Raw genomic sequence first — 24,402 nt, 5'->3', positions numbered from 1 at the left:
GAGGTTGTCTCTCCGTGCCATCTTCCTCCGTCCTCTTAAATATCAAACCGGGCAATAAATGTGAAAAATTGCCAGTGGATTTTTTTTGTCCTCCAGTTTTCATGCAAATAACACCATCGACCAACCTGACACTTACCACGTAATGAGAAGAGGGCGACGGGAGAGTGCGAGCGCAAGGGAGCGATAAGTGGGAGAATTGAGAGGAAGCATTGTTCGAAGAGACAAAATGATAAAACGGGGGCAGAAAGAGATAAATAGCGTGAAAAAGAAAGGAAGAGGGGGAATCTGCGAGGAGGAGAGCGACGGGCGCTTCAGCGTCCCCATCCTTTCTGGAAATAGACACCATTGTGCCGGCGGATTGGTCCCGGAGCCTCGTGGCGAGCATGTGATTGCGAAGCCGGGCCGGTCTGCTTGGGTGTGGGGGCTGGTGAAGTGGCTGCTTCAGAACATCATGTACAGACACAGGTCCAAACACATAATCACACACTCACACGCCACCTTCCACCTCCACAGCAGGCTGCAGAGACGGGCTGCATGAATATTTATCGCTCCGTGATGAGTTCACACATCCGGCCGGCTTTTTCCGTCATCATCTCGCGCGTCGAATGTTCGGCAGCGAAACGTCCAGCATCTGACTCCTCCCGCCATCAGCGTATGAGGCGCGGTGACCCCGAGGTGTGGCCTAGGTCACATCCTTTTGGGGGAGGCATCCTACCACCGGCTGAAAAATGTTTTTAATATTGTCAGGTTCCGTCTGCCGTCGGAATAAATTTCAAATCAAAGACGTCTCCCGCCGAAAGATTAGCGCCGAGGTTACATTTTTCTGCTGGCTTTCATTGGAACAAAAAAACATAAATGTCACTTCTAAAAATGCATTAGGGAGAGCAAGCCACTGCTAGCGCTGTTCACAACCTTTCAAACCGAATTCATCAACTGCACACACACACACACACACACACACACACACATTTATGCTGCCCACAAGCGCACAAACTCTTCTCGCCATAAATGCTTCCTGTCCTGTGTGGATTTATTGCTGCGAGAGCAGAATATGTTGCGATTGGAAGACAGTGCTGTTCAGTCGCGTACGTTAAATACAAAACTTGAACAATCCGGTGCCTGTTTGTTCACCTGTGTTACATATTTGGATTGACTGGAAAGCCAATTTTCTTGATTGTGTGTGTGTGTGTGTGTGTGCAGCCCGTGTTCGTTCCATACAGGCCCGCTTCATGACCTGCCCTCTTAATAGCCGGTCTGCATTTGACACATGCAGAGATCCGCTGTGGACTCCCCGCTAGTTTTAATTGTATGATTTATAGCTGACAAAAAAAAAAAGAATCGGAGAGAGGGGAGCCAATTACAGAGCCGTAATATCTGCGTCATGCCTCACATCCCCTGCTCCATCAACCTTCCACTACAGCAGTATGTGCCATGTTAGCCTTGACGTTCATTAATGACTAATAATTTGTGAGGTTTTCTGCGTTTGAATGTATACGTGGCTTCTTATCCTTTACGGGAAAAACACAGGGTTTGTTTGTTTAGCAGGAAAAGCTGGCAACGGGAAATGAAAGGCTGCAACTTACAACCTTTCGATCAATCTGCCAACTACTTTTAATCTAAATTGATTAATTGTTTGTTGTATGAAATGTCAGTGTACGGCAAAGGATTCCCATCACAGGTGCCCAGAGCCCACGGCGACGTCTTGAGTGGTGACGTCCGACGTGAACACACAATTTGTTAACACAGTTAGAACTCTTTCTTCTTAGTTTTTATTTACATGAGAGATATCTGTACTGGTGTTTAATATTAGTAATCAAATTAGTAATGATTAATCAATCATCAAATAGTTGATTCCTTTTTTACTATTGATCAAATAATCTACACATGAGTCTTGTAACTATTTAGTATCTTGATAACACAAATGTTATCAAATGTCTTGTAGGTTGTTACATAAATCAGAATAACAGGAGTGTGTTTTTGAGGCTACGAGATCAACAAAGTGCTGACGTGCTTACATTTTTCTTCTAATCAGGATTGTTATTGTTTCCTTCAAAGACATAAAACAATCCTATGTGTTTTACAGATAAATATTTATGTGTATATATATATATATATATATATATATATACAGTACATAACTAATTAAAGACTAAAAACACAAAACAGCAGGTATATATAAATAGGAGGGACAAATATAATATAAAATTGTAACAGCTATGATAACAAAATAAAAATACATCAAAAGACACACACACACACAGGAAAGTGTGTGTGTGTGTGTGTGTGGGGGGGGGGGGTTTGGACCTCGGGTTGTTGGGCTGGTAGAGGCGATCTGCGGTCCACCCATGTGTAGCTGATATGGCTGCTGTGTGCGCTGGTGTGGCAAATAGAGCAAATGGTGGGTGAGACGCGCGGGCTGGCTGACGGGGAAACGGGGTCATTTAGTGTCACAACCTCGCTCGCGCGATCAACAGTCTGACACGCGTCTTTTTGTTTCTTTATGAGACGTGCTTTGACTCACTATGGGACTTTTTAATGGCCTCGTCTCTCTGAATGATCATTGGAGTTACTAATATAATCTGTGTCTCGGGGGTGTGTGTGTGTGTGTGTGTGTGTGTGTGTGTGTGTGTGTGTGTGTGTGTGTGTGTGCGCGGCTGCAGGCGACTGTGTGTGTGTGTGTGTGTGTTGGGGAGAGGGAGATGGCGAGTTGAGTGTGAATGCATGGAACGGAGTGTATTCTTTGTGTGTGTTGACGTGTAGAAAGTGTCGGAGGTCTCTGTGCTGACCTGTGCGTGAGAGGACGGGCTGTGTGAAGTGAACCCTCTTTAAGGATGCACAGCAGAGCGCCGCACTACATCACAGCATTTACATGATCAACGCTTATTGCACAAAAAGTGTGTTGACGCCGGCGTGTGTATCTCCGTGTCCATCAACTCTGTACGTGTGCGCATGTAGGCCTATTTTAATTGTTGCCATGGAAACAGAGTGCTGCCAGAGAAGTCCAGATTCAAAGAGGGCATCTCTCTCCTCCCGTTCTCTCTCTCTCTCTCTCTCTCTCTCTCTCTCTCTCTCTCTCTCTCTCTCTCTCTCTTCGCCTTTTCTCATCTGTCCTGGCGTCTCACCATGGTCCTCCTTGGTTTACACTCTCCGTCTCTCTCTGGTTTCCTCCCACTCCCTCCTCCCCTCTCTGTCTCGTCGTGCCTCTTATCATCCCTCCCACCTCTCCATCCTTCCTGGAGAGTGGTGTGCAATTGACTATTAACACAGGGACCTGTAATTAGAGCTGACGAACCTCCAGCAATTAGTTTTTCCCTAAAGAAGTTGTTCTGTCATCTCTGCACGCGCGTCCCTTTATCCCTCTCTCCATCTCCTTTCTCGCTTCTTTCCCTCTCTCTGTCATTTCCTGTCTTATTAGCTGTCAGCTCGGCGGGGCGGTTATTGTTTTGCTGTTTTTTGTTCTTCTTTGTACCTTCCATCTGCCTTGTTAAAGACATGCACACACACACAATACACCACTCAGAACAACTTCATGAGTGACTACACCCCCCCCCCACTTCCCGGGCATCTCTGCCCACAATATTCCCACCGACTGTACACCTACACCGACTATATGCAGATAAAACTCGAGAGGACACAAGCCCTCCCACACACTCAGATGTAAACATACAGAGAACACACACACGTCTCTCTCTCAGAAAGCATTTTTTTTCCTCCTTTGTCTCCAGCTGGCGTTGTTAACCATCCCACCTTGCTGCCGTCATCTCTTGGATCTTGCTAATTTCCCCTCTCCCTCTTTCATCGCCCCACATGGCCCTTCCTCTCCTCTCCCTCTGCATCCCCGTTAATGAAAAGCTCTATAAATAAGCACGGGGAAGGGGGGGGGGGGGGGAGAGATGGATATGGTCAAGTAGAACGTGGGACGGAGGTGGAAGGATGGAGGGACGGCGAAGCGGCTGCGAGCGCTAAACTAGGCCAGCAGGGGTGAGGGAGGGAGGGCGGGTATCATATCAGAGTGTTTGCGAGTTTCTTAGGAGCGCCGCTGCTGTCAGTCACTTAATCAATTTCTGCGTCCCGTCAAGTTTGTGTGCGTCTCGGCGTGTCACTCATCTCGCTCCGGACAGTCTGTCAGTCAGTGGAGTTTGGCGTTGAGCCGTCTGTTCGTCCTTCTGCCCTCTCTCTCTCTCTCTCTCTCTCTCACTCTCACTCTCACTCTCTCTCTCTCTCTCTCTCTCTCGTTTGCATTCCTTGCACCACTCGCTCCTCTCTTCCCTCCTTCCACACCTCGCTCCTCTCTTCCCTCCTTCCCTGCCTCACTCCTCTCTTCCCTCCTTCCACACCTCGCTCCTCTCTTCCCTCCTTCCACACCTCGCTCCTCTCTTCCCTCCTTCCCTGCCTCGCTCCTCTCTTCCCTCCTTCCCTGCCTCGCTCCTCTCTTCCCTCCTTCCCTGCCTCGCTCCTCTCTTCCCTCCTTCCACGCCTCGCTCCTCTCTTCCCTCCTTCCCTGCCTCGCTCCTCTCTTCCCTCCTTCCACACCTCGCTCCTCTCTGCCGTCCTCCCCCTTGACGAGACCCCAGCATCTCATCTGGAGGGAGGGTTTATATCCTCCATAATATATACCATAATGCTGCTTCAGGACATTCCACATGAATTATTGACCCGCGTGAGATTATACGTAAACTGTACGCCACCGCAGCGTGTATCTGCGTGTGTGTGTTTATGCACTATTTATGTGTGTCAAGTGTGACCTCTTCTCTCATCCCTCTTAGTTCGCTCTTCTCTCCCCTGAATGCCCCATTTCTGTGGACTGACATTGATATGCACTGATTCATATGATGCATGTAGCCTCTCGGCGATTCACTTTATTCGATCAATGTTGCATGGTGCTATGTTAACCTCTATCTCCTTCTCTCTTTTTTTTCCCCTCTTTCTCCATCTCCTCCTCTTCCTCCATCTTTCCAGGTATTGCTCTCCCACTTCTCCACCATGCCTGTCTGCCGCGGCCCCTCTTCGCCTCGCAGCCAAGCAGGGGCCTCCTCCACCTCCTCCTCGGCCCCCTCGGTCGCCCAGGGGCAGGAGAGGCGGGTCCGACCCCTGCATCCACCCCCGCCTCCGTCGCTCCGCCGCCACACCGGCGCCTCTCACCACCTCTCCCTTCTCCTCCTGCTGCTCTGCCTCCTCCACCTGCCGCCGGCCTGCCACTCGCGGAGAGAGAAGGGCGGCGCAGGCGGCGGGGGAGGCGGCGGCGGCCACTACGTCCCCATCCCCCAGCCCCCTCCCCACCACATGGCCCTGCCCAACATCCTGCGCGGCCTCAGCATCGCCGTCGTCCTGGTGGGCAACTCCAGCGAGGTGGCGCTGGCCGGCGCCCGCGAGAAGGACGACTTCCTCCACATGGCGCCCAACGTGGAGGTGCTGACCATGAATGAGACGGACCCTAAGAGCATCATCAAGAGCATCTGTGACCTCATGACGGAGCACTGGCTGCAGGGCGTGGTGTTCGGCGACGACACCGACCAGGAGGCCATCGCCCAGATCCTCGACTTCATTTCAGCCCAGACCCACATCCCCATCCTCGGAGTCCGCGGGGGCTCCTCCATGATCATGGCTGCCAAGGTAGGACCCTCAGAGTGCTTCTCCAGTACAATTGTGCTCGTTTTCAAAGGGTTCCGGTTATGTAAAACCCCCCAAAATGTCCCTGTTTAGAGTAATTGTGCGACTAAGTATGTGTGGGTGGTTTGAGTGTTAAAATATAAAGAGGGCCTCAACCTTGGAAACGGTGAATACGAAAGTGTCGGCCTGCACTGATAAATGATTCATGTTGAAACGCCAAAGCGCACTTGATACTACCCTCATTTAATTGTTTAGTCTTGTTATTTGGAAGTTCAACAGACCTACTTGTTGAATTGTAAGATGTGACGTCGTGCCGGTCTGTGAACTTAGATCTCTGCATTTCGATTGGCTGCGCTCTGCTGTCAATCATGGCCGTGCGTCTGTCAATCGCCGAGAAAGCTCGTCACGGACAGATTACGTCACCATTTTCATCAAAGAAAGATATTTTGTCTACGCAGCCTAAACTACTGCTGTTTGTTTTTTGTAAATGTTATCGGTGTTCTGTCTTCCACATGCTGTCTTGTTATTTCTCATCTTTTATTTACTCCCTCATTGTGTCTGAAATGGGTCTACTTGTTCGATTCAGCAGGGCTCTACTTTGTGCTGACAGCCAAAAACAAAACACCTGTTACAGGTTGAGAGACACTTGCCTGCGCTTGAAAGCGAGACAATGCGCTTTTGATGTGCCCTTCATAACTTGAACCCATTGTCCTCTTCATATCAAGATGACCTAAAACAACAACAGGGAGGCGGACTGATTTGGCTGCAACTCCTCTCATCCCCGTCTGCATCAGTACAAACTCTGGGTGCAGACAGACAGACAGACAGACAGACAGACAGACAGACAGACAGACAGCAGGCAGGGTAAGCTGGGGTGTCTGACTTGAAAGACGAACTGCCAACAGTGCTGATGATGCCAGTGCCAGGATCAGCTGGAGATTTCACCAGAACAGAGAGCTAGATCTCTGCCTATTTACTAGGCCTTGCCTAATGGGATAAAGCAATCTGCTGCTGCTTTATCTGTGCCCGCCTGGGATCTGGACTTGGACCCCATTCCACAAAATCATCTCATTCATTTGGTGCTTGGTGCATAAACGCAGCTGCATTAGATGATATGGAAAAAAGCACAATTTAATGTGCCTTTCGTGCGGGGAAAGCAGAAAAACCTTTATTAAAACACTGACATTTGCTTCTGCTGTCGGGGAACTTGCTCGACGCCGTTTGATCCGCCCCCCCCCCGTACAGCGCCTCGGTCTTATCTCAGCCATCCCTGTCCCTCTCGTCGTCCTCCAGTGTGTCCGCTGACCCCCCCCCCCCGGTGTCAACAGGTCTTTGTGCCAGCGGAGACGCGAGTCACAGTGACACGGCAAGGCCAGCGGCCACCGCTGCTGCTCTTCTCTCTGTTCCTTCTCATTAGAGCACTAAGGAGAGGAAATGGCAGGGAACCGCCCACCCCCGTTTAAACCGGCACTCTTCCGAGCACACATTCAAGAAACTGCTGTACAGTACACACATTTGCTCACAGCCTAATGCACGCACCTTCTGCAAATATACCGGCCCCCTGAACTGCGGTTGAAATTGTCTTTAACCCCTAACCCTACTAATCGTATGTCTTAAAAACCACATAACTCCTCTAGAGCACTCCCTCCTCGGCTACATTGCATGTGAAAATGTCTTTCTGCGTCTAATTGCATGGAAAGACTCGGGTATGTAGGAGGAGGAGGAGGAGGTTAATCTGGACGCAGTGGGGTGGGTGGTTAAGGAATGCATGGGACTGTGTGTGTGTGTGTGTGTGTGTGTGAGTGTGCAGGGACAGCATCGTTCATTAAGCACACGTGTCCTAAATGCACCAGGCGGCAGAAAAAGAGCAGCGTTTTGGGGCAATGGTTTAATTGGATTTCCCCGGCCACAAGCCAGAGTCCGCCTCTCCTGAGAGCTTCCTCCTGGCTGCACCGGGGCCCAGGAGAGCGAGGACGGGGCCACGCTAAGGCTCAGTCTCCAAACGGATTTGTGTCTGCCTAATGGGCTGAGACAATGGAGTGGCGAAAAATACGATAGAGAGGGATCAGGGGGAGGGGAGAGAGAGAGAAGGTGGAAAGTGGAGAAATTGAGATAGTGAGGATGAGATTGGGTGGAAGAAATTCTACTGTGAGTGAAGCAGAGGGGTTTCAAGGTTTTTTTGTTGCCAGATCTGGTGGGGGCTCAGACGCGGCTGCCTGAAGAGGTGATGGACAGATAAGCACATAGGACAAGGGCTGAGTCAACAGCAGGAGAGGAGACCGAGTTTGACACCGTTCAGCCTGGAAGGAAAAGGCGAAGGGAGGGAGAAGGGAGGGAGAAGGGAGGGAGAAGGGAGGCAAAATGTCTCTGAAAGTGAGTGGGACATTCAGGCAGATAAAGAGAAATGAAGAGGGGTGAGAACGAGTGAGGAGAGAACTTTTCTTCCGTATGGACAGCAGAGATGGACGAAAAAACGATAGAAGGAAAGGTCGAGTTATAGAGCTTAAGAAAAATTGGTATGTGTTTTTTTTCTCTTTTTGTTATTGTGAGTGAGCGTCCGAAGGAAATGGACTGACAAAGATTGGGAAGTGGCATCGCTATGTGAGGTGTTTATCTTACTGCCCCGCTCTGTCACACACAGACACACAAATACACACACACACACACACACACACACGTTCACCGTCAAAACTGAAGGCCAAATGCTGCTATTACAGTTGGCAAGGCAGCCCCTCCTTTTTCATTACACATCCAAGGAAGGATGATAACAGGGAGCGACACAGAAGGCGGAGAATACGGCATTTAGATTGTTTTAGTGAGTAGGAAAAGAATTTGGGGGAACAAGATAATTCCATAAAACATACCCTCTGTAGTGGACTACTACTGTTGTGCCATGTGAAAGAGTCTACAAGTAGCGCTACTTGGTTTTTGAGGTAAGGAAAGTCGAAGCTAAGCGCAGCATTATGTGGCAGAGGGAGATACAGCCCCCCCATCCAGTCCAGCATCATAACCCAAGACTTAAAAAAAAAACAGTTGCAGCATCCGTCTCTCAGTCGGCCTTAGGACTCGCTGAGTCTTCTGACATCTGTAACGAGGACAAAACTGGATGTTTTTCGAGCCATTCCTCTTGGGGATGGAGCTGCTGCTGCAGCAGCTCAGCGATAATCTCGTGGGTCTACAGCTGCCACTGGGGTTGCATCGGTGGCAGGGAACGAAGAGGAAGGTGGAGGAAGGGGGAAGCAGAGAGAGATGGATGGAGGCAAAGGGCACTCACATCTATATCAATGAGTGAGATCAGTGAGGGAGGGCTGGAGCAGTAAATAAGAGGACGGGTGCACCGAGTGCACGGCGGCGACTGAGAAAAGGAAAGGAGGAGAGAGATGGAGAGAGAGGGGGGGGGGGGAGAGGCAGAGTGACGTGGAGCGTGTGTTTTGCAGCGAGTGCAGCAGCAGGTGCATCGACATCCATCCGGCGTGGCCAACGTCACATGAAGAAGAGAAGCTGCCTCTTCGCTCAGGGAGATAGCGGCCTAAATGAAGGAGGAGAGAGAGATGGATAGAGCACAGCTGTACCCACATCTGTGAAAGACAGGACAAGATAGAGGAGGAGGAGGGAAAGCATCCAACAATTTAAGGGTGTGTGTGTGTGTGTGTGTGTGTGTGTGCGTCTTTACCTAGCCAACACGACCGTAGCTGCCAATCTTTTGTCTGTAGTGGTTTCCAGCGCCACCCTGCTCGCCGTCCCTCTACGGTGTCTGTTGGACTGCAGTAATCAGCGTGATATAAAGCTTTGGCTGATGCTCACATTATCGAGACACGGCGAGCCGTTTCTTCCTCAGCTTTGTCTAGGAGGTGCGGCTTTGTAGCGGTACAAATAGCTGTAGTTGTCGTCGATCACCCCAGGGCCCGCTACATAATACCAACAGCGAGCTAATCTACCAGCGGAGGCTGCCGGCGCTGTAGATTATAGGAGGGAGATATAGCGTCGGGGTGTAAACGTTGGATCATCGGCAATTAATGAAAAACTGAAGACCTGGGGGGGAAATATTATATGAATATCACATACATGCAAACATATGCAGGCAGACGCACAAAAACAGCATACACGCCCACACATGTGTTGTTGTTTCTTTTACAAATATATGGGAAGACGTGTGTTACAAGGGCGATTAATATATGAATATTAAACACACTATGCTGAGCTAGATCCACGATTGACTGCTGCTGCACCGTCGTCATCACGTACACACATAACACAAAGAGACGCACGGCCTCGCAGGCGCTCACACACACACACACACACACACACACACACACACTGCCACCCTTTGTGTGTAACTGGCAGCAGTCTCCAGGAACAAAACAGCGGGATGTGATCAATTAACGTTTGCCCAAATAATTGAGGCTTTTCATCGTTTACAGTGTGGTCTCTTTTGGCCCGTGGGTGTTTTCGAGCCTTTTGTGAGAAGAGATTGAGCGATTTTGTGTCCGATGCACAACCGTGTGTGTGTGTGTGTGTGTGTGCGTGTGCGGTTAAATGTGTGCTGATTCTTCAGAGGAAACGGGCTGGTTGATAGTGTAGAATTGGTGTTGAACTGTGTCTAGGGATAATTGTTGTGGAGGATGTGTGTGTGTGTGTGTGTGTGTGTGTGTGAGCCAGTTGAACCATTCGATCACAGCACAGGGGTGAATTCAGGGGATCAATTATTGTCCTCACCTCATTTTCCAAATAAGCTATTTATCTATGTTCATCCTACATTTAGTCGGAAGAGTCCTTTTTTCACTTCCTGTTTTCCACGTCCTCATGAGGTTTTTTTTTTTTAATCCAGCGGTTTGAGCCTAAATGTGCCAGCATTCATATTCCCAATTAATGTCCTACAATAGCACCTATTGTTGTAGTAATCACTGAGGCCCTGTACTCTATTAATGTAATGTGCTGTTGGACTTGGCAGCGCCGCGTCCTCGCTAAAACACAGACGCAATTAGGAGCATTTGTAAACGATAAGAGAATTAAAAGCGAGTGTTCCTGTGCCTGACGTCTCTCTCGGTGCCTCTCTTCTTCCTCTCTCTCTCTCTCTCTCTCTCTCTCTCTCTCTCTCTCTCTCTCTCTCTCTGTTCCCGTCTCTTTCTCATCTCGCTCCCCTAATTGTTTGGTTCATTCATGGATTTTTGTGGTGTCCAGCAAAGCACAGTTAAACCCCCTTGTAACAGCTTTCTGATCGGTCCTTTCATCCCGGATGTGTTCGCTCTCCTTTTATTTGCTGCTCCCTTTGTCCGGTTTGGTTCCCCGCTGTTTCTCTGTTAGGTTTTTTCCCCTGTCTCTCTGTCTAATAGCACCTTCTCATATCTGGCTATTTTCAATTGCAAAAAATACTTCACTTGGAGATTTCTGAAAGCGAAACATGTAAATTGGGTTCAATGCAAAAAATTACTTCTCCTGCACAAACACATACAGCACAAGGGCTGGAATGTCTGTGTTTTTCTGTTTGTCTTTATTTTTAAGCAGCAGTTTTTCAAAATGTAGGCTAATGCAATAGCTCATGTGTAGTGTGCTAATGACACATCTCCAATGAAACTAAGATGAGAATGCAGTCCTGGTTGATTTGGCGACACTGGTAGCAACATAAAGCCCCTTTTCTCCATCTCCATATTCTCTCCGTTTCTCCATCCAGGCAACGCTTGATCGTCATCCCAAAGTAATTGGCACCGAGTTTAAAAGAGAGACTGAATGATAAAATAAGTAGCCACTGTAACATTTTCACTGGCCTCCATGCTGCTTTTCACTCTTTTGCTAGCCCTGTTTTTGCAGCCCGATGTACGTGACATAGCAATAAACAATCAGAAAAGCATACTCGTCTCCTGGCAATGGGAAAGGAGTCCATCGCCTGTTATTAGTGTGTTTTCCTGCGTTAAAAAAACCTGCATGAATGCGTTAAGTTTGGTGGAAAATATATATATCTGGCTTCAGGACCCAGGATTTGGCAGCATAACAAACCCACGTTGTTTTGGTAAAGAAGATGGTCAACAATCTGCCTTTAACACATCATGACCAACACCGATGTGATTTCTTGCTGTGCATGATGCGTGTGGTTTTCCAGCACCACAGCACTGTAGCAGGAGTCCAAGTGAGGGTTGGTTACCTTGCAGAGGAGTTTGAGGTGTTCAGCCTTTCCTCTACCAGCTCACTGTGGCTCCTCCTCCTCCTCCTCCTCCTTCCATTGCACCTGGCAATATTTTAAACTGATCCGCAGATAGAAAAGGACCGTTATCTTGTTTTCTAGAAGCATTTTGATGAACGATTGCAGTCTTGACGTGGAACACATTGCGTTTCTTGACGCTTGTTCACAATAAAATGTGGAGCAAAAGCAGTGGGAAATATCAGAGTACATAGATACTAACAATTAAAACTACTATATGTTAGAGATAATACACGAAAAGGTGTCCATTATCGGGAATTAACTCCGTTTCTGTGGTAACGCCAGAGGGTTTACTAGTACCTTGAATAATAATTACCGTCCTCTATCAGGTTCTTATACAATGGAAAAGTTGTTCACTACTCCAGTAAATAGGGCGCACCATAGATATGACTTGGCAACGGGAGAAACGGTACATTTAACATAACGGGATAATATAACGGTGAACAGTGGGACTATTTAGTAGGTGTCCATTATCAGGAATTAATGGGCCAATCAGAATCAAGGAGTATACACCCATGGTGTAATAAGGGGATTATGAAATGGCTGTTTAGAAAATATAAAAAGCTTCAAACCTGGGGTTTCATTTCATGAAAATCTTAAGGATTAAACAACAACAACAACCCTGTAGGTGCAGAAAGACACATCCACATGTATTGAAAGGTTTCCTGGTGCAGCTGGGCTCAGTAGTGCCTGATCTACTATGACGGCAATGTCCCACTACCGGTCTCTACTTACCTTCTCATTGTCCTGGTTTAGAAAATGTGACAACCCACTGTGTGTGTGTTCCCGTTCTCTGGAGAGAGAGAGGGAGAGAAGGGGGGGGAGAGGTAGTGAAAAATACCGAGAGTCCTAAATTTATGTGTCCTATTTTCCAACCCCGTTGGTCTCAATTTACTCCGGCCATTTACAAAAGTGGCCATTTTTAAACTCGCTCCATAACTTTGTTTTTCTATCGCTCACCCTCACTTTCACTCTCTCCATCTGCAATCGGGCCTCTCTCCTCTGCTCTATTGCTTTACACCGTGGACAGATTGCTCCCATGCACTAGATTAATGCAGACAAGTTAGAATGAATGTGTACTTAGAGAGGGAAATAATTTAAAGTGAGATGAGACAGCTGTGATTTAAAGACGTGACATGATGGACCGGAAGTGCCCTTGCTCTATTTAGTCCATCCCTCCATCAAGGTTCACCCTTTTACTCTTGTGCTCCGACTTTAAAAAAGTTATCCGTAATTTGCCCTGTCCCTCCATGCTTCTTCCTCTATCTTGTTATGAATGTGGCTTGATGCCGAGGTCTGGTTAATCCCGTGGCAGCTAACAGGAGGCACCTACACTAGATGTCCCGTTGTGAATACACTCTCCTCATTCCCTTTCCTTCTTACCTACTCACCCCCATCCCTCCCTTGGTTTCTCTCCGTGCCCAAGATGCCAGTAGAAGCCAGTAGAAGTGAACAGGATTTGCACACTAAAAGGCCTTTACACACCGGGGGCGTGACCAATAAATAACACGAAAAATCGAAAATTCTCAGCGAATATTTTCCATCAAAACTAATCATACCGGCAGCGATGCAAATTTGCAACCGTTGAAACAATGATTCACGCTGGCAGAGGACTTACTCCACTATCGTCTGTCTGAATTCCATTGATGTGTAGCCGGAGCTACTGAAAGCTATTTTATTGAGTTTCCTTTTAGAAAAATACTTTTCCTCTGGTAAACAGTTACACAGTGATTATGTCTAGGGCTTTTATTGTGAAAGGTAAGAATGGAAGGAATGGATCTGGTCTGCGCTGCCTTTGTCCAGTTTGAAAGGAACAATAAAGTTTGCCGTTTCGACTACGGAGCCTCTGTGTTGTTGTACAGCTACAGTGTATGTTCCCAATGTGTCCGTTCCGCACAACGTGATTGGTTGATGCCTCTTATTCGTGGTGCAAAAGCTGCGAAAAATCAACCTTGTTCCAAAAAACAAATGGTACCGCTGTTCTGCCACCCTGTGTGTAAAGGCCTTAAAACGGCAACAAAAGTTCACCCCTCCCTCTGACCCCCCCCCTCTGGTTCTGACGTCTTCTCCCTCCCATCCCTCCTTCTCTTTTCCTCCCGCTTGGCCTCGTTTCCTTCATTCTCACTCCGTGTCCCCTCCTGGGTACGCGACCAGCCACACCTTCCCCGACATCCCGGTCCTCCACTCACGTCTCCTCACTCCCCCCGGACATGCCCTCACACCCACAGCCTCCTCCACCTCCTTCCTCCTCATCATTGCAACTATAGCACCATCCCCATCTTCCCTCCCTCTCTGCTCTGCTCTCCTCTCCTCCTTTACCTCTCGTCCCACTAGACACGAGTAGTCTGGCCCTCCCTTTTTCCCACTTCTCCCTACACCACCACCACCACCACCTAGACCTACAAGCAACTCCTCCTCCTATTCCTCCCCTCCTCAGACAACCATCTTCCCCTCTTATCCCCTCGCGAGCCTTACACCAGCCCTTTGCTGGGACCCTTATTAGCCTTATCTCCGCCTGCCCCCGCCCCGATCCAGAGGTGGAGAGGGACCGGACCTCTATCTATTCATAGGCTGAGATGAGTCAGTGCTTTCCCCATGAAGTGTAGAGTGTATCCAGAGAGGAGATATGGATGGAAAAAGTACAAATTTAAGACTCTGGTTAATAACTCACCTTGAAAGGATCAAAAGGCGTGCTGCCTCACCCGGACCGCCTCCTCTTTTAACCTCCGTCTCTCTGGTCCCAAACAGACGTTTACAGATGCAGCCTTTTACGGCACCCGGTGTGCTCCTGTGAGAACACAACCGAGCGAGACTTCGCTTCGTCTTCGCTTCGTCTTCGCTGTAAGTCACACCGGATCAGAGTGTCATTCACAGGTGGTACGAGCGGTATTTTAACATCCTTAGAATCAGTACGCCGTTCATTTTGTTTCATTAGTGTAATCACTGTAAACAAATGAGGCCGTCGCTGAAAGGCTTCGGCAGCCGCTGCAATGGATTTTGTTGTTTGTGCTACTGGGTCAGATTTGACTCAATTTTATGGCTTAAACCAGAAAAGAGGGGCCGTTCTTCTGATGCAAATGAAGATTTTTATTTCTTCCCACAGTAAATAGCCACGTTTCTCCTCTTGTCCTCCGATAAGAGACGATATAAATCACGTGTCTTGATCATGCCTCTCATTTCTTTAATTACTCCAGCTTATCACATTAATTCATTCGTGATATATTGATTTTAAAATGCCATTGCGCATTTCATGTAGCACTTTTAAATGTCAACAATATGAATGTCTGATTAGACGGCTCCATTCATTTCCTTAAAGTGCCTTGCAGCACAATTATCAATTGCCTCTGAGTATGTCACCGAGACTCGAGGTCTGTTTGTTCGGTGTCTCTCGGCCCAAAAGATTAAAGAAGTAGAGTCTGAGAAAGGAGGATCGGTCCGTGTGAGTCACCAGCTGGTCCGGTCGTATCGGTAAACAAATTCTGAAGGACACATCTGCGTGTACCGTGGGACATTTTTCTGATATATGTATCACATAATGGCAAATTCATGAAAGTTCACATATCAAATAACCAAATTAACCATTGGTCACGAATTAGACAAAACTCCCATTTACCTTCGCAAACATACATTTGAACTTAATCTCATGGATATTTCCCCTTCACTGTTCGCTAATGCTTTTCCTTCTCCTTTCTCAAATTCACTTCATCTCTCCTTCAGACCTCTTTTCTAATTTTCATCCTTTTGTTCTTTTTCTTTTTGCCATTTCCCCTCTTTGCCCTTGCTTTGTCCGTGCTCTGCCTCACCCATGGCCTCCTGCGTCTCTCGCAACTGTTGCAAGCCCCGTATCAACGGAAGAAGGGAGCAAAAAGGGAGGGGGAGGGGGCGTCAGAGAGAGGAGAGAAAATAAGGATAATGGAGGGAGGGAGGAGAGAGGGAGAGAAAGACCGAGAGAAGGAGAATAAGTAAAGAAAAGAGAGAAGGAGAGAAGGAGGCAGGGATGTGGAAGAAGAAAGGCGCGAGCGAAGACCACAATGTGATCGCTCAATTACTCACCAGTGCTGTGCCAAGCTGGCGCTCATCAGAGCCACATGCTGTGACACACACACTCACACACACACACACACACACACACACACACACACACACACGCACACACACACACACAGCAGCCTATACATCATATGTTCAGATGTGTTCCTGCTGACCTACAGTATAAAAATGGTTCAACCTAGACACTCTGTGCTGAGTACAGACACACTCGCACACAAAGACGCTTACATAAGCTCCACTGCTCCCTCCTAGTACGTGTTCACAGACACCCAAACACACGCATGTAAAAAAATACATCGAAACGCACACAATCGCACGTCCTATGGGTCCATCCCTTTAGGTGTTAGAGACTGTTTCCATCTGAACTTAGACGTTAACGCACAAGGTTTTCCCCCTGAGACGGACGCCAGGTGGGAAAACAGGCCAGCGGTCCACCATCAACACCCCTAACACCCCGTGTGTGTGCTACCACACATCATGGTCATCGGAAAGGTAAAACTACAGCTGTGCAGTAATTGTAGTCAATCACAGTCAATAGATGGACGCTGTTGCGGAAATGAGTTTTCCTCTTTGTGCTTCTCAATGAAGACGCGGGAGCAAACCGCTTTGTGGTCTTCTTTTCTTTTTGTTTTGGAAGCGCATTACTTTTGAAACAGCATAATATGTTCATACTTTTTAGTAACAAATAAAAGTGCGCCTTTGGTCTCAAACGTTTCTCTGTTTTTAGCGTTGCTGCAGCTCATAGACGAGATGATTTGAAACAGATCCCAGGAATATTCTGTTTGCCGTCTTTTGAAAATCCAACGGCTGGTGTTTATAGATTCATCACCACAACAGAATTCCTGGGGTTGCGTTCAAAAGAAAAAGAAAAGGGAAAACAAGAAACACAGAAAACATCTTTTTGCTCAACCCCATTCTGTCTCGTTGTATCTCTCCCTCTCTATTTTTTTTTATCTCAACTGCTCTGGCGCTCTCCTCTCCCTCTCTCTTTCTCACGTCATGTGAGTTGAGGCCAGGCGAGCTCCTGTGATGAATGTAAATGCTGCCTCCTCCCCTCCCTTGTTCTCCTAAATTACAGCAAACACCACCTCCTCTTTAGTCTCCGCTCCGTCCGTCTGTCTGCATTTACCCACAACCCTGCAGTTCGTCCTCGCACGTCGACCAGCGGGGCAATCTGCCCAGCCGTCAGCATCCATGCAAACACATTTAGCGATACAGTGCACAGACGCGTGAGTCAGACACGACAAATACACAATACCGCAATAATACACCTCCAGCATGCATGATGCGTACTCTGTGTGGACACTTTCAGTACAGTGTGAAGGCGGGACTGCCAGCAGAGCCTGAACACATTCTCCCCATCCTTGCATTGGTCACCGTCGGACGCAGGCAGGATGTTATATTTATGCATTTGAATGCACATTTCAAATCTTTGCAGGACTGAAATTGCAAATGTGATTTACTGCACTGCAGAGCTTATGGGAACAGAATTTTCCTGAAATGGTAAAATGTTGTTCGAACCATTGGTGTGGCAGTAAAAGAGCATTTCGTGAAAAGTATCTACTCTTGTAAAACTATGTGGACAGTTCACTGAAGATGGGACAATTACAAAAGGCAAACTAGTCCCATGGATTAGTTTTTTCTGAATATGGAAGTAGAGCTGCCACCGATCCTCTCGGTTTCCCTCCACTAACAGAACAACATAGTGCTCCTTGTCACCCTAAACTAGTTCAACTACTAAACCAGCAGAGGGAATGGAGCTTGACACACACGCACACTGACGTAAACAGTACATACAGGAGTTGACAACTTCCAGCATTCCATTCAGTGTTGTAAAACCAACCCAGAGAAGAGAAGCACACGATGCAGCAGGCAGCACACCGCTTAAATTCAATTCAGGGCCCTTTGACGTCAAACAATATCACATGCCCATTCAACACAATCAGTTACATTTATATCAATTCACACAAAGCAACTAAAATACCATTCGGCAGTTTTATTTCTGGGCTCTTCAGGACATTTAAAGTGATCCATATTGATGTATTGTTACACCCAGCTGCCGTCCCTGCAACATGAAGCGCCACGAAGGCCTCCCGTGATGCTCCCCCGTAGGCATGCGAGCACAGAACTGGCTAGCGGCTGTAATGCTAGCTTGGCGCAGACGGCGCAGAGGCCTCTTTCGCAGCCGCTTTCGCAGCCGGGATGGAGGTCAGAAGGGAGGATGTAGCCGATAAAACGGACACCACTCGATCTTTTCATCTTCTTTACTGCTTGACGCTGAAGGAGCATTCTTTTGACATCATCTGCAGTCAAACGATTCAAAATAAAAAAAATATGATTTGACAACGGGTAAAATGAGGTTTGCACCATGGGCTCATTAGACATGAATAAAGATCTGAATTATACATCACAACATAAGGCTAGCTGCACTGCGAGGCTGTACTTAGCCTCACAGGTACTTTGCGCTGAAGGCTAAATGTCAGCATGCGAACATGCTTGTATGCTTGTGTAAAAAAGGTTTGATGTTTATCATTTTACCATGCTAACATTTGCTAATTAGCACTGAACACAAAGTACAGGTAAAGCTGGTGGGAATGGCGTTAGCTTTGCAGGTATTTGGTCGTAAACCAAGACATTTTGACCTGATGATAAAGAGTTAGAGGATCACTTAAGTTACTACAATCAGTTCTGTGTGGAAGATGAATTTGTGCACAATTTCGGGACAATCCATCCACTAGTGAGTGACAATGATGACACGCTTCTCTCAAAGCCACAAATGCAAACCTCATGTTGGCGCTAGGGAACAAGTCATGGGATCACCAAGACATTAGGATCCATCCTCTGCACAGCCTAAATGTCCGTACCAAATAGAATGACAATCCATTGAATATCTGTAGAGCTATTTCAGTTTGGACCAAAGTGGTGGACTGGCTGACCCTGCCATCCCTACAGCAATGCCGTTAGCATGGTAAAAAAAAAAAACAAGAAGAAGAAGGTGCATTCATTTCAATTTAACACACTGTTATTGTTGGAATCTCAAAATACCAGAAGACCTCATTAAACAGCTACACAGTTTGGGGAGGTCATAAAGTTCATCATCACCATTATTATCATGCCTCTGGGCATTTTATTACTTGTCATCCCATTATCTTTACCACCATTACCATGTTCTGTACCATCATCATCAACATTACCACACATACATTATCAATAAAAACAACCCCCACTGGGCATTTAGTGACTTGCATTAGTGCCTGTGTTTGTTCTCTGTCACACCAGCCTCTTGTTTGGTGGGCTGCAGCTCTGGCCGGCCCGTTCTCCGCCAAAGACTGATTGGCATTAGCGAAGTCAAACAGGCTTAATAGACTTTTATTGGCGTGAGGCGGACGGGCGCTGAGGGGGGGGGGGGGGGGCTTTGAGACAATGCGATATGCTAATAAACAGAACGCTGTGTACTAGGACAACAACTTGTACAACAACAAAACAACTTCGTACACATGCAGGCACCCAATCCCTGAGCCTGCATCAATAATCCATTTTCATTATTTTTTTTTACATATTAAACATAATTCTACTGGTAAAGATGGCCTGTAACTCTATTCACCTTATCTACAAATTGTAATATTTGTGTTTTGCATCTTAGCATACTGTCAAAGACAAACAGCCGATACTGTCGCAGCACAGTCTTTGTTTAGTTCCTCCGACTTCCGCCAAGGTTATTTTGTGAGATAAGAACGTGGAAGTAATGGACCAGACCTGCGCTGTATTCTACCCTTGTTCTGGATAAGGGCCAGATGAGAGTAGCACCTACCTACAGCGTGCTGGGCATCACTTTCCAGAAGCAGATTCTGCCACACACTGAGCTGAACTTTCATTTTAGTAAGTTTATGCCGGCAACAAAGATAAGTGTCCAAAAAAAACAAGAAGAAGAAGAAGGGAGAACCAAATTTGTATCCGCTTGAACGATTAGATCTCGTGCTGTGTTCAGCGTGATTAATGTGACCACACGAAACAAAGTACTCGATGTAATGTATACCGTGTAGAGTGGACTGAATAAAATATGCATCCAGAAAGATTAGCGAGAAACGCAAAGTAAGTGAGGGGACGAGTCACATTATGCCCTCAGAATAATTTGAGTTGTCCTTGGATTGCTGCAGCGGAAGAAGAAGATTGTAGTTCTTTGAATAATGGAGAAGGTGTAAATCTCTGTTGGTCTAGAGACAAAAGAAAGTGTCTGATTCCATCCTCTGGTCATGTAACCACACGTGTTCAGAATATTTGTTGACGGTCCTAACACGTGTGAGGTCCCAAGATTTGGCGACATCATGAAAGAATGCGTGAAACTTATTTAACACTTATTTTATGTAATAAACTAAAATCCGATGGAAAAATCCCTTTCGTTTTTGTTGTTGTTGAGGGAACCAGTGTGATGCTAACTTCTTGGTTCACCTACAAAACAAATGTCCTCCCTGCAGCGCTCTATACAGGAAGCTTTAGGGGGACACATTTAAAACTCCAAAATGGGATAAATCTGATTCAATAATACATAAATACATATTACATACGTTAATAGTGTCTTTTATGTAATCTTTAAACGTAAAAAAATAAACCACACTTTTCTGAATGTAGATCTGAAAACGACCAGAGGCGGGTGGTGGTCTGTTACCGTCCATCAATGAACCTCCATTTGACTAAACGATTGTTAATCTGTCAAATTTGCATCAAGGTACAGCAAGCCAGGTGTCGGCTCTGAGGCTGTTTTTACGGCTGTAATTTCTGAACGTTATCAGCGAAATCACGTCGCTTTGAAACTCGTAAATTAAAATGTCGACCGTCAGATGTCTTTTTGAGCTCGCACAGCTAATTAGCATGCACTTTTTACTGATTGCCCTTCAATTTGACGTCATTCTTTTGTGTAGCTGTAGTGGCCTTTCTGTTTCTTCAGGTACTTCAAAGGTCTTTTTCTTTAATAAGGCGTTTCTGTCATGTTCACCCCCTGCAATGTTGAGATTTTCTTTAAACGCTAATGAAACACCTCAATCGCATTTTTAAAAATCACGATCGCTCGTTGGGCTTCTGCTCAACTTCCATGTTTCAGACTCAAACAGAGGCGAGAAAGTTGCGGCAGCGTTTGATCCGAGGGTCATTTAGGGGGCCACACGAGGCTTCGGGGGGCCGGCCGACTTCACCACTCTGGCTATCTCTGGGCACAAGCATCGCTTCTCTCTGTGTTGCGCCCTGCAGGAGTTTCTGTTATCAAGAAGGCCATTCGTGCGTATCCGTTTTAGCGCCCTGCACTGTTTCCAAAATCATTTCTCCGACGTGTCTTCTTGCTCGACTTATAGGGGAGCGTGACCAGTGTCGACAGAACTGTTTGTGCAGATGATGGATGGGAGTCGTGCAACATGCAATTCACCCAGAAACACACCTTCAAACCCCGACCTCACCCTTTAACACACATCGCATGATTAAATGTAAACAGCGTAGCATGACTTGCAGCCCGAGGTTTTTATTTCAAAATGCTTCAGTAACCTGTAGGAACCCCCCGGTGGGGTTCGTTTTCATCTCATTACTCCAAAAGCCGGCTTTCTTCGCTCCCATTTTGGAAGGAAACCGTTTTCAAACATTAGTGCGTGTTTGATCCCTTTTGGCAATAAGGAGCAAAAAAAAAAAATCACTTTTTTTTTAGGTGAAATTTCGGCGACGTGCGGCAGGTTGTGAGCAAGCTCTTGTTTGGAGGTTGGGCCCTGCAGTGGAAACTAGGTTACTGTCTGTGACGCCCTCGGGCAAAGCAGAGAGTGAGACACATGCCTGCCGCCTATAGTAATATCAACATGCTGTCTAGTGTGTGGGGGGGGGGGGGGGGACTGTGCACATTCTATAAACTCATATCGCAGCGTTGCAACACGTACAGTGGATTATTCAATCTCTTCAAATCGGACTTGAGAGCTTCTGCGGTCATCTGTGCCACGCCCCTCTTTAGATGAGATAGATGTGACTTCCTGACTTGATTTGTTATTAATTAATAACGTGAACACCGGTTGTCTGCTCCTCTGTCCTGGTAGACCTATCAGGATGCTGCTGAGCATCACTCAGTGGTCTGCAGCTCTGAATAAGGAACCATGTCCTCTGAATACTAAAGGAGAGCATCCACTCAGCCTCTCTCTATCAAACGCGACTATTAGTCGGAAGGGACGCGTTACTCCTGCGGTGCTCTGACCTTCACGCTCCTCACTGTTGTCTGATTTACACATTTAATCTCCTCCTCTTGTGGATGTTTTTTTGATAAGAGAACCGTCCCGAGTCCTTTAAATGCGAATGCGTGTGTGTGTGTGTGTGTGTGCGGTCAGCAATGCAGAATGTGTATCAAAGCGTCGACGCTCCTCGGAAGCCGCTGTGCCCCGCGGCGCGATGGCGGGGCCGCGGCGCTCGCCTCAAAGTGCGGAATGATTACATTTGGTATTATATAGGCGCTGCAGCGGGACAGGTGTGAGACAGATTAGTATACGTCTGTATTAGTCTGAGTTGCTGTGTGGGCAGTGGGGAAGGATGTGTGTTGAGGTGAATGGGGGGGGGGGGGGGGGGGAATAGAGCGACGTGTGTGTGTGTGTGGCTTATCTTGAGTGCTCTTGTGTGTTTGTTACTGTAGTAGGACGTATAAATGCATGACTGTTTCTGTGTGTGTGTGCGCTCCATACCAGCGGTGAGTGGCATTCTCTTCTTGTTCCCCACTAATGGCATCCTTAGCAGGGCTGTTACGATGGAAACCACGTTGCCACGGAAACGCAGCCTGTCTCCATGAATTAGAAGTATTTCACTCCCTCTCTCAACCTCTCTCTCACTCTCTCTTTCTCCTTATCGTCACCCTCTTCTGTCCTCTTTCCCCGTCCGTCTCTCTCTCTCTCTCTCTCTCTCTCTGTCTCTTCCTCTCTGTTTCTCTTCTCCACCTGTCTCCCCCTCTGAACGTGACAGGGCAGCAGCTGACGCCTGGAGAGCGGTGTGTGCAGGAACATGAAAAGAGCGAGGGACAGACTGACGAGGGGAAAAAAGGGGAAGAGTGAAAAGAGGAGTGGGGGTGAAATGGGTTGGTGTTTTTTTTTGTCGAGGTGAAAACTCTAGTGAGCGGGAGGGACAAATAGAGGGATGTGACGTAAATGTTTGGGGACGGGAAAGAGGAAAAGTGGGGCAGCTGTTCATGAAACAGAGCACGAAGCAGCAGAGCAAAGAAAAACCACCAAATGTCCAGAAGTATGTGGACACGTAGAGCAGAAGAGGGTGACACCGACAGCATCAGGTGTCTGTTAGCTCACACACTACAATCATGGAACACACGAACATGGAGGGTATTATTCACCTTCTGCAGTCGCATTTCAGATTAAATTATAATGTTTTGGGTTCCAGCGACTCTTGCCCTTTGCGTTGCTAGGCAACAACAAGCTAATCAGGAAGGGGTTTGCAGGGCTTATGTCACCGTATGGTTTGTACACATACATTTATACACATTCATCCGATCACTACTAATATGAGGTATCGTAGAGCTCTGGGTGAACGCCTACGGCTACAATATCTTTTTCCTGATTCAACAACGTCAGTGATGACAGGAGGAGCATCTCAACGCTGATTGGCGTTCGCGAGACGGCGTCACGCGAATTTCTGAATGAGGCGAATTTCGCGCTATTCGCGCCGCGTTATTTGCGACTTTATCTACGAATTTATCTACGCGTTTGGAGCATAAGCCAGGAGTTTAGAAATCCTTGAGTTTAGAAACCAGGATAAAAAGAGACTTTTTTTCTGATTGCTTTAAATTCTTGAACTTTGAACGAATTTTCATAAAACATCTGCAAAACTGCAATAAGTACATTTTTTACATCCGTGTTTACTAACTAGCTCTTCTTCTTCCTTCCTTCTGCCTTTGCTGGCATGATGCCACGTCGGCTTCCGTCGTATCGGTGTGATAATGTGAAACCGGCAGCAGGGATGTGTAATGCGTCGCCCGTTTGCTTGAGCATCCTCGTGTGCACGCAGAATGCAAACTAAACTGGGACTCTCGCGGTAAAACATCGCGACTCGTGGTCTCTCTTTGTGGCATGAAGGGGCCAGGCCTTAACCAGGACAAACCAAACCACGCAGCGTGTAATGTCACGCTCATGTTAAAGGAAGACGGACATTTAGAGAGCAGGGATAAAATATTCAAACGGGAAAAGGCTCGATTAGAACAGAGTGTGGAGATAGAGAGGGAATTAAAGCAGACAGAGAGTTTGAGTCCTGTTCCACATATGGAGGGACTATAAAATAGGGTGAGAAAGAAGGAGGGGAGAAACTGAGAGAGAGAGAGAGAGAGAGATTGATTATGTTCTCCTAAGTGCTTTCGGCGTTATTGGAACCGCACTGTCCTCCCAAACCAGGCAATTTGAATTAACATTGCAGGGAGAGTGATTGAGGGGGGCGGGGGGATAAAAATGGAGATGCAGGACGAGGGAGAGATAGCAGGAAAGAGTGAGAGAAGGAGATGGAAGGAGGGCGAGAGCGCGAGGGGACGAAGGGTT

At 47.2% G+C, this 24,402-nt stretch overlaps 1 protein-coding gene across 1 annotated transcript in view; it reads left to right on the top strand.

Moving 5' to 3' along the window:
- The first annotated feature begins 226 nt into the window (after nucleotides 1–226).
- The window catches only part of grin2ba (glutamate receptor, ionotropic, N-methyl D-aspartate 2B, genome duplicate a), a 79,342-nt gene continuing 55,166 nt past the window's right edge, over nucleotides 227–24,402 (top strand). The window contains exons 1-3 of the mRNA XM_076086682.1: nucleotides 227–415; nucleotides 514–675; nucleotides 4,960–5,613. Coding sequence (XP_075942797.1) covers nucleotides 227–415; nucleotides 514–675; nucleotides 4,960–5,613 — 1,005 coding nt within the window. The remainder of the gene's footprint in view (nucleotides 416–513; nucleotides 676–4,959; nucleotides 5,614–24,402) is intronic.

This window comes from Anarhichas minor, unplaced genomic scaffold, assembly GCF_050575085.1.
Source record: "Anarhichas minor isolate MPS153535 unplaced genomic scaffold, ASM5057508v1 ptg000007l, whole genome shotgun sequence".
Classification (NCBI taxonomy): domain Eukaryota; kingdom Metazoa; phylum Chordata; class Actinopteri; order Perciformes; family Anarhichadidae; genus Anarhichas; species Anarhichas minor.
Note: the sequence above shows the minus strand (reverse complement) of the source record. Positions and strands in the feature narration are given on the sequence as shown.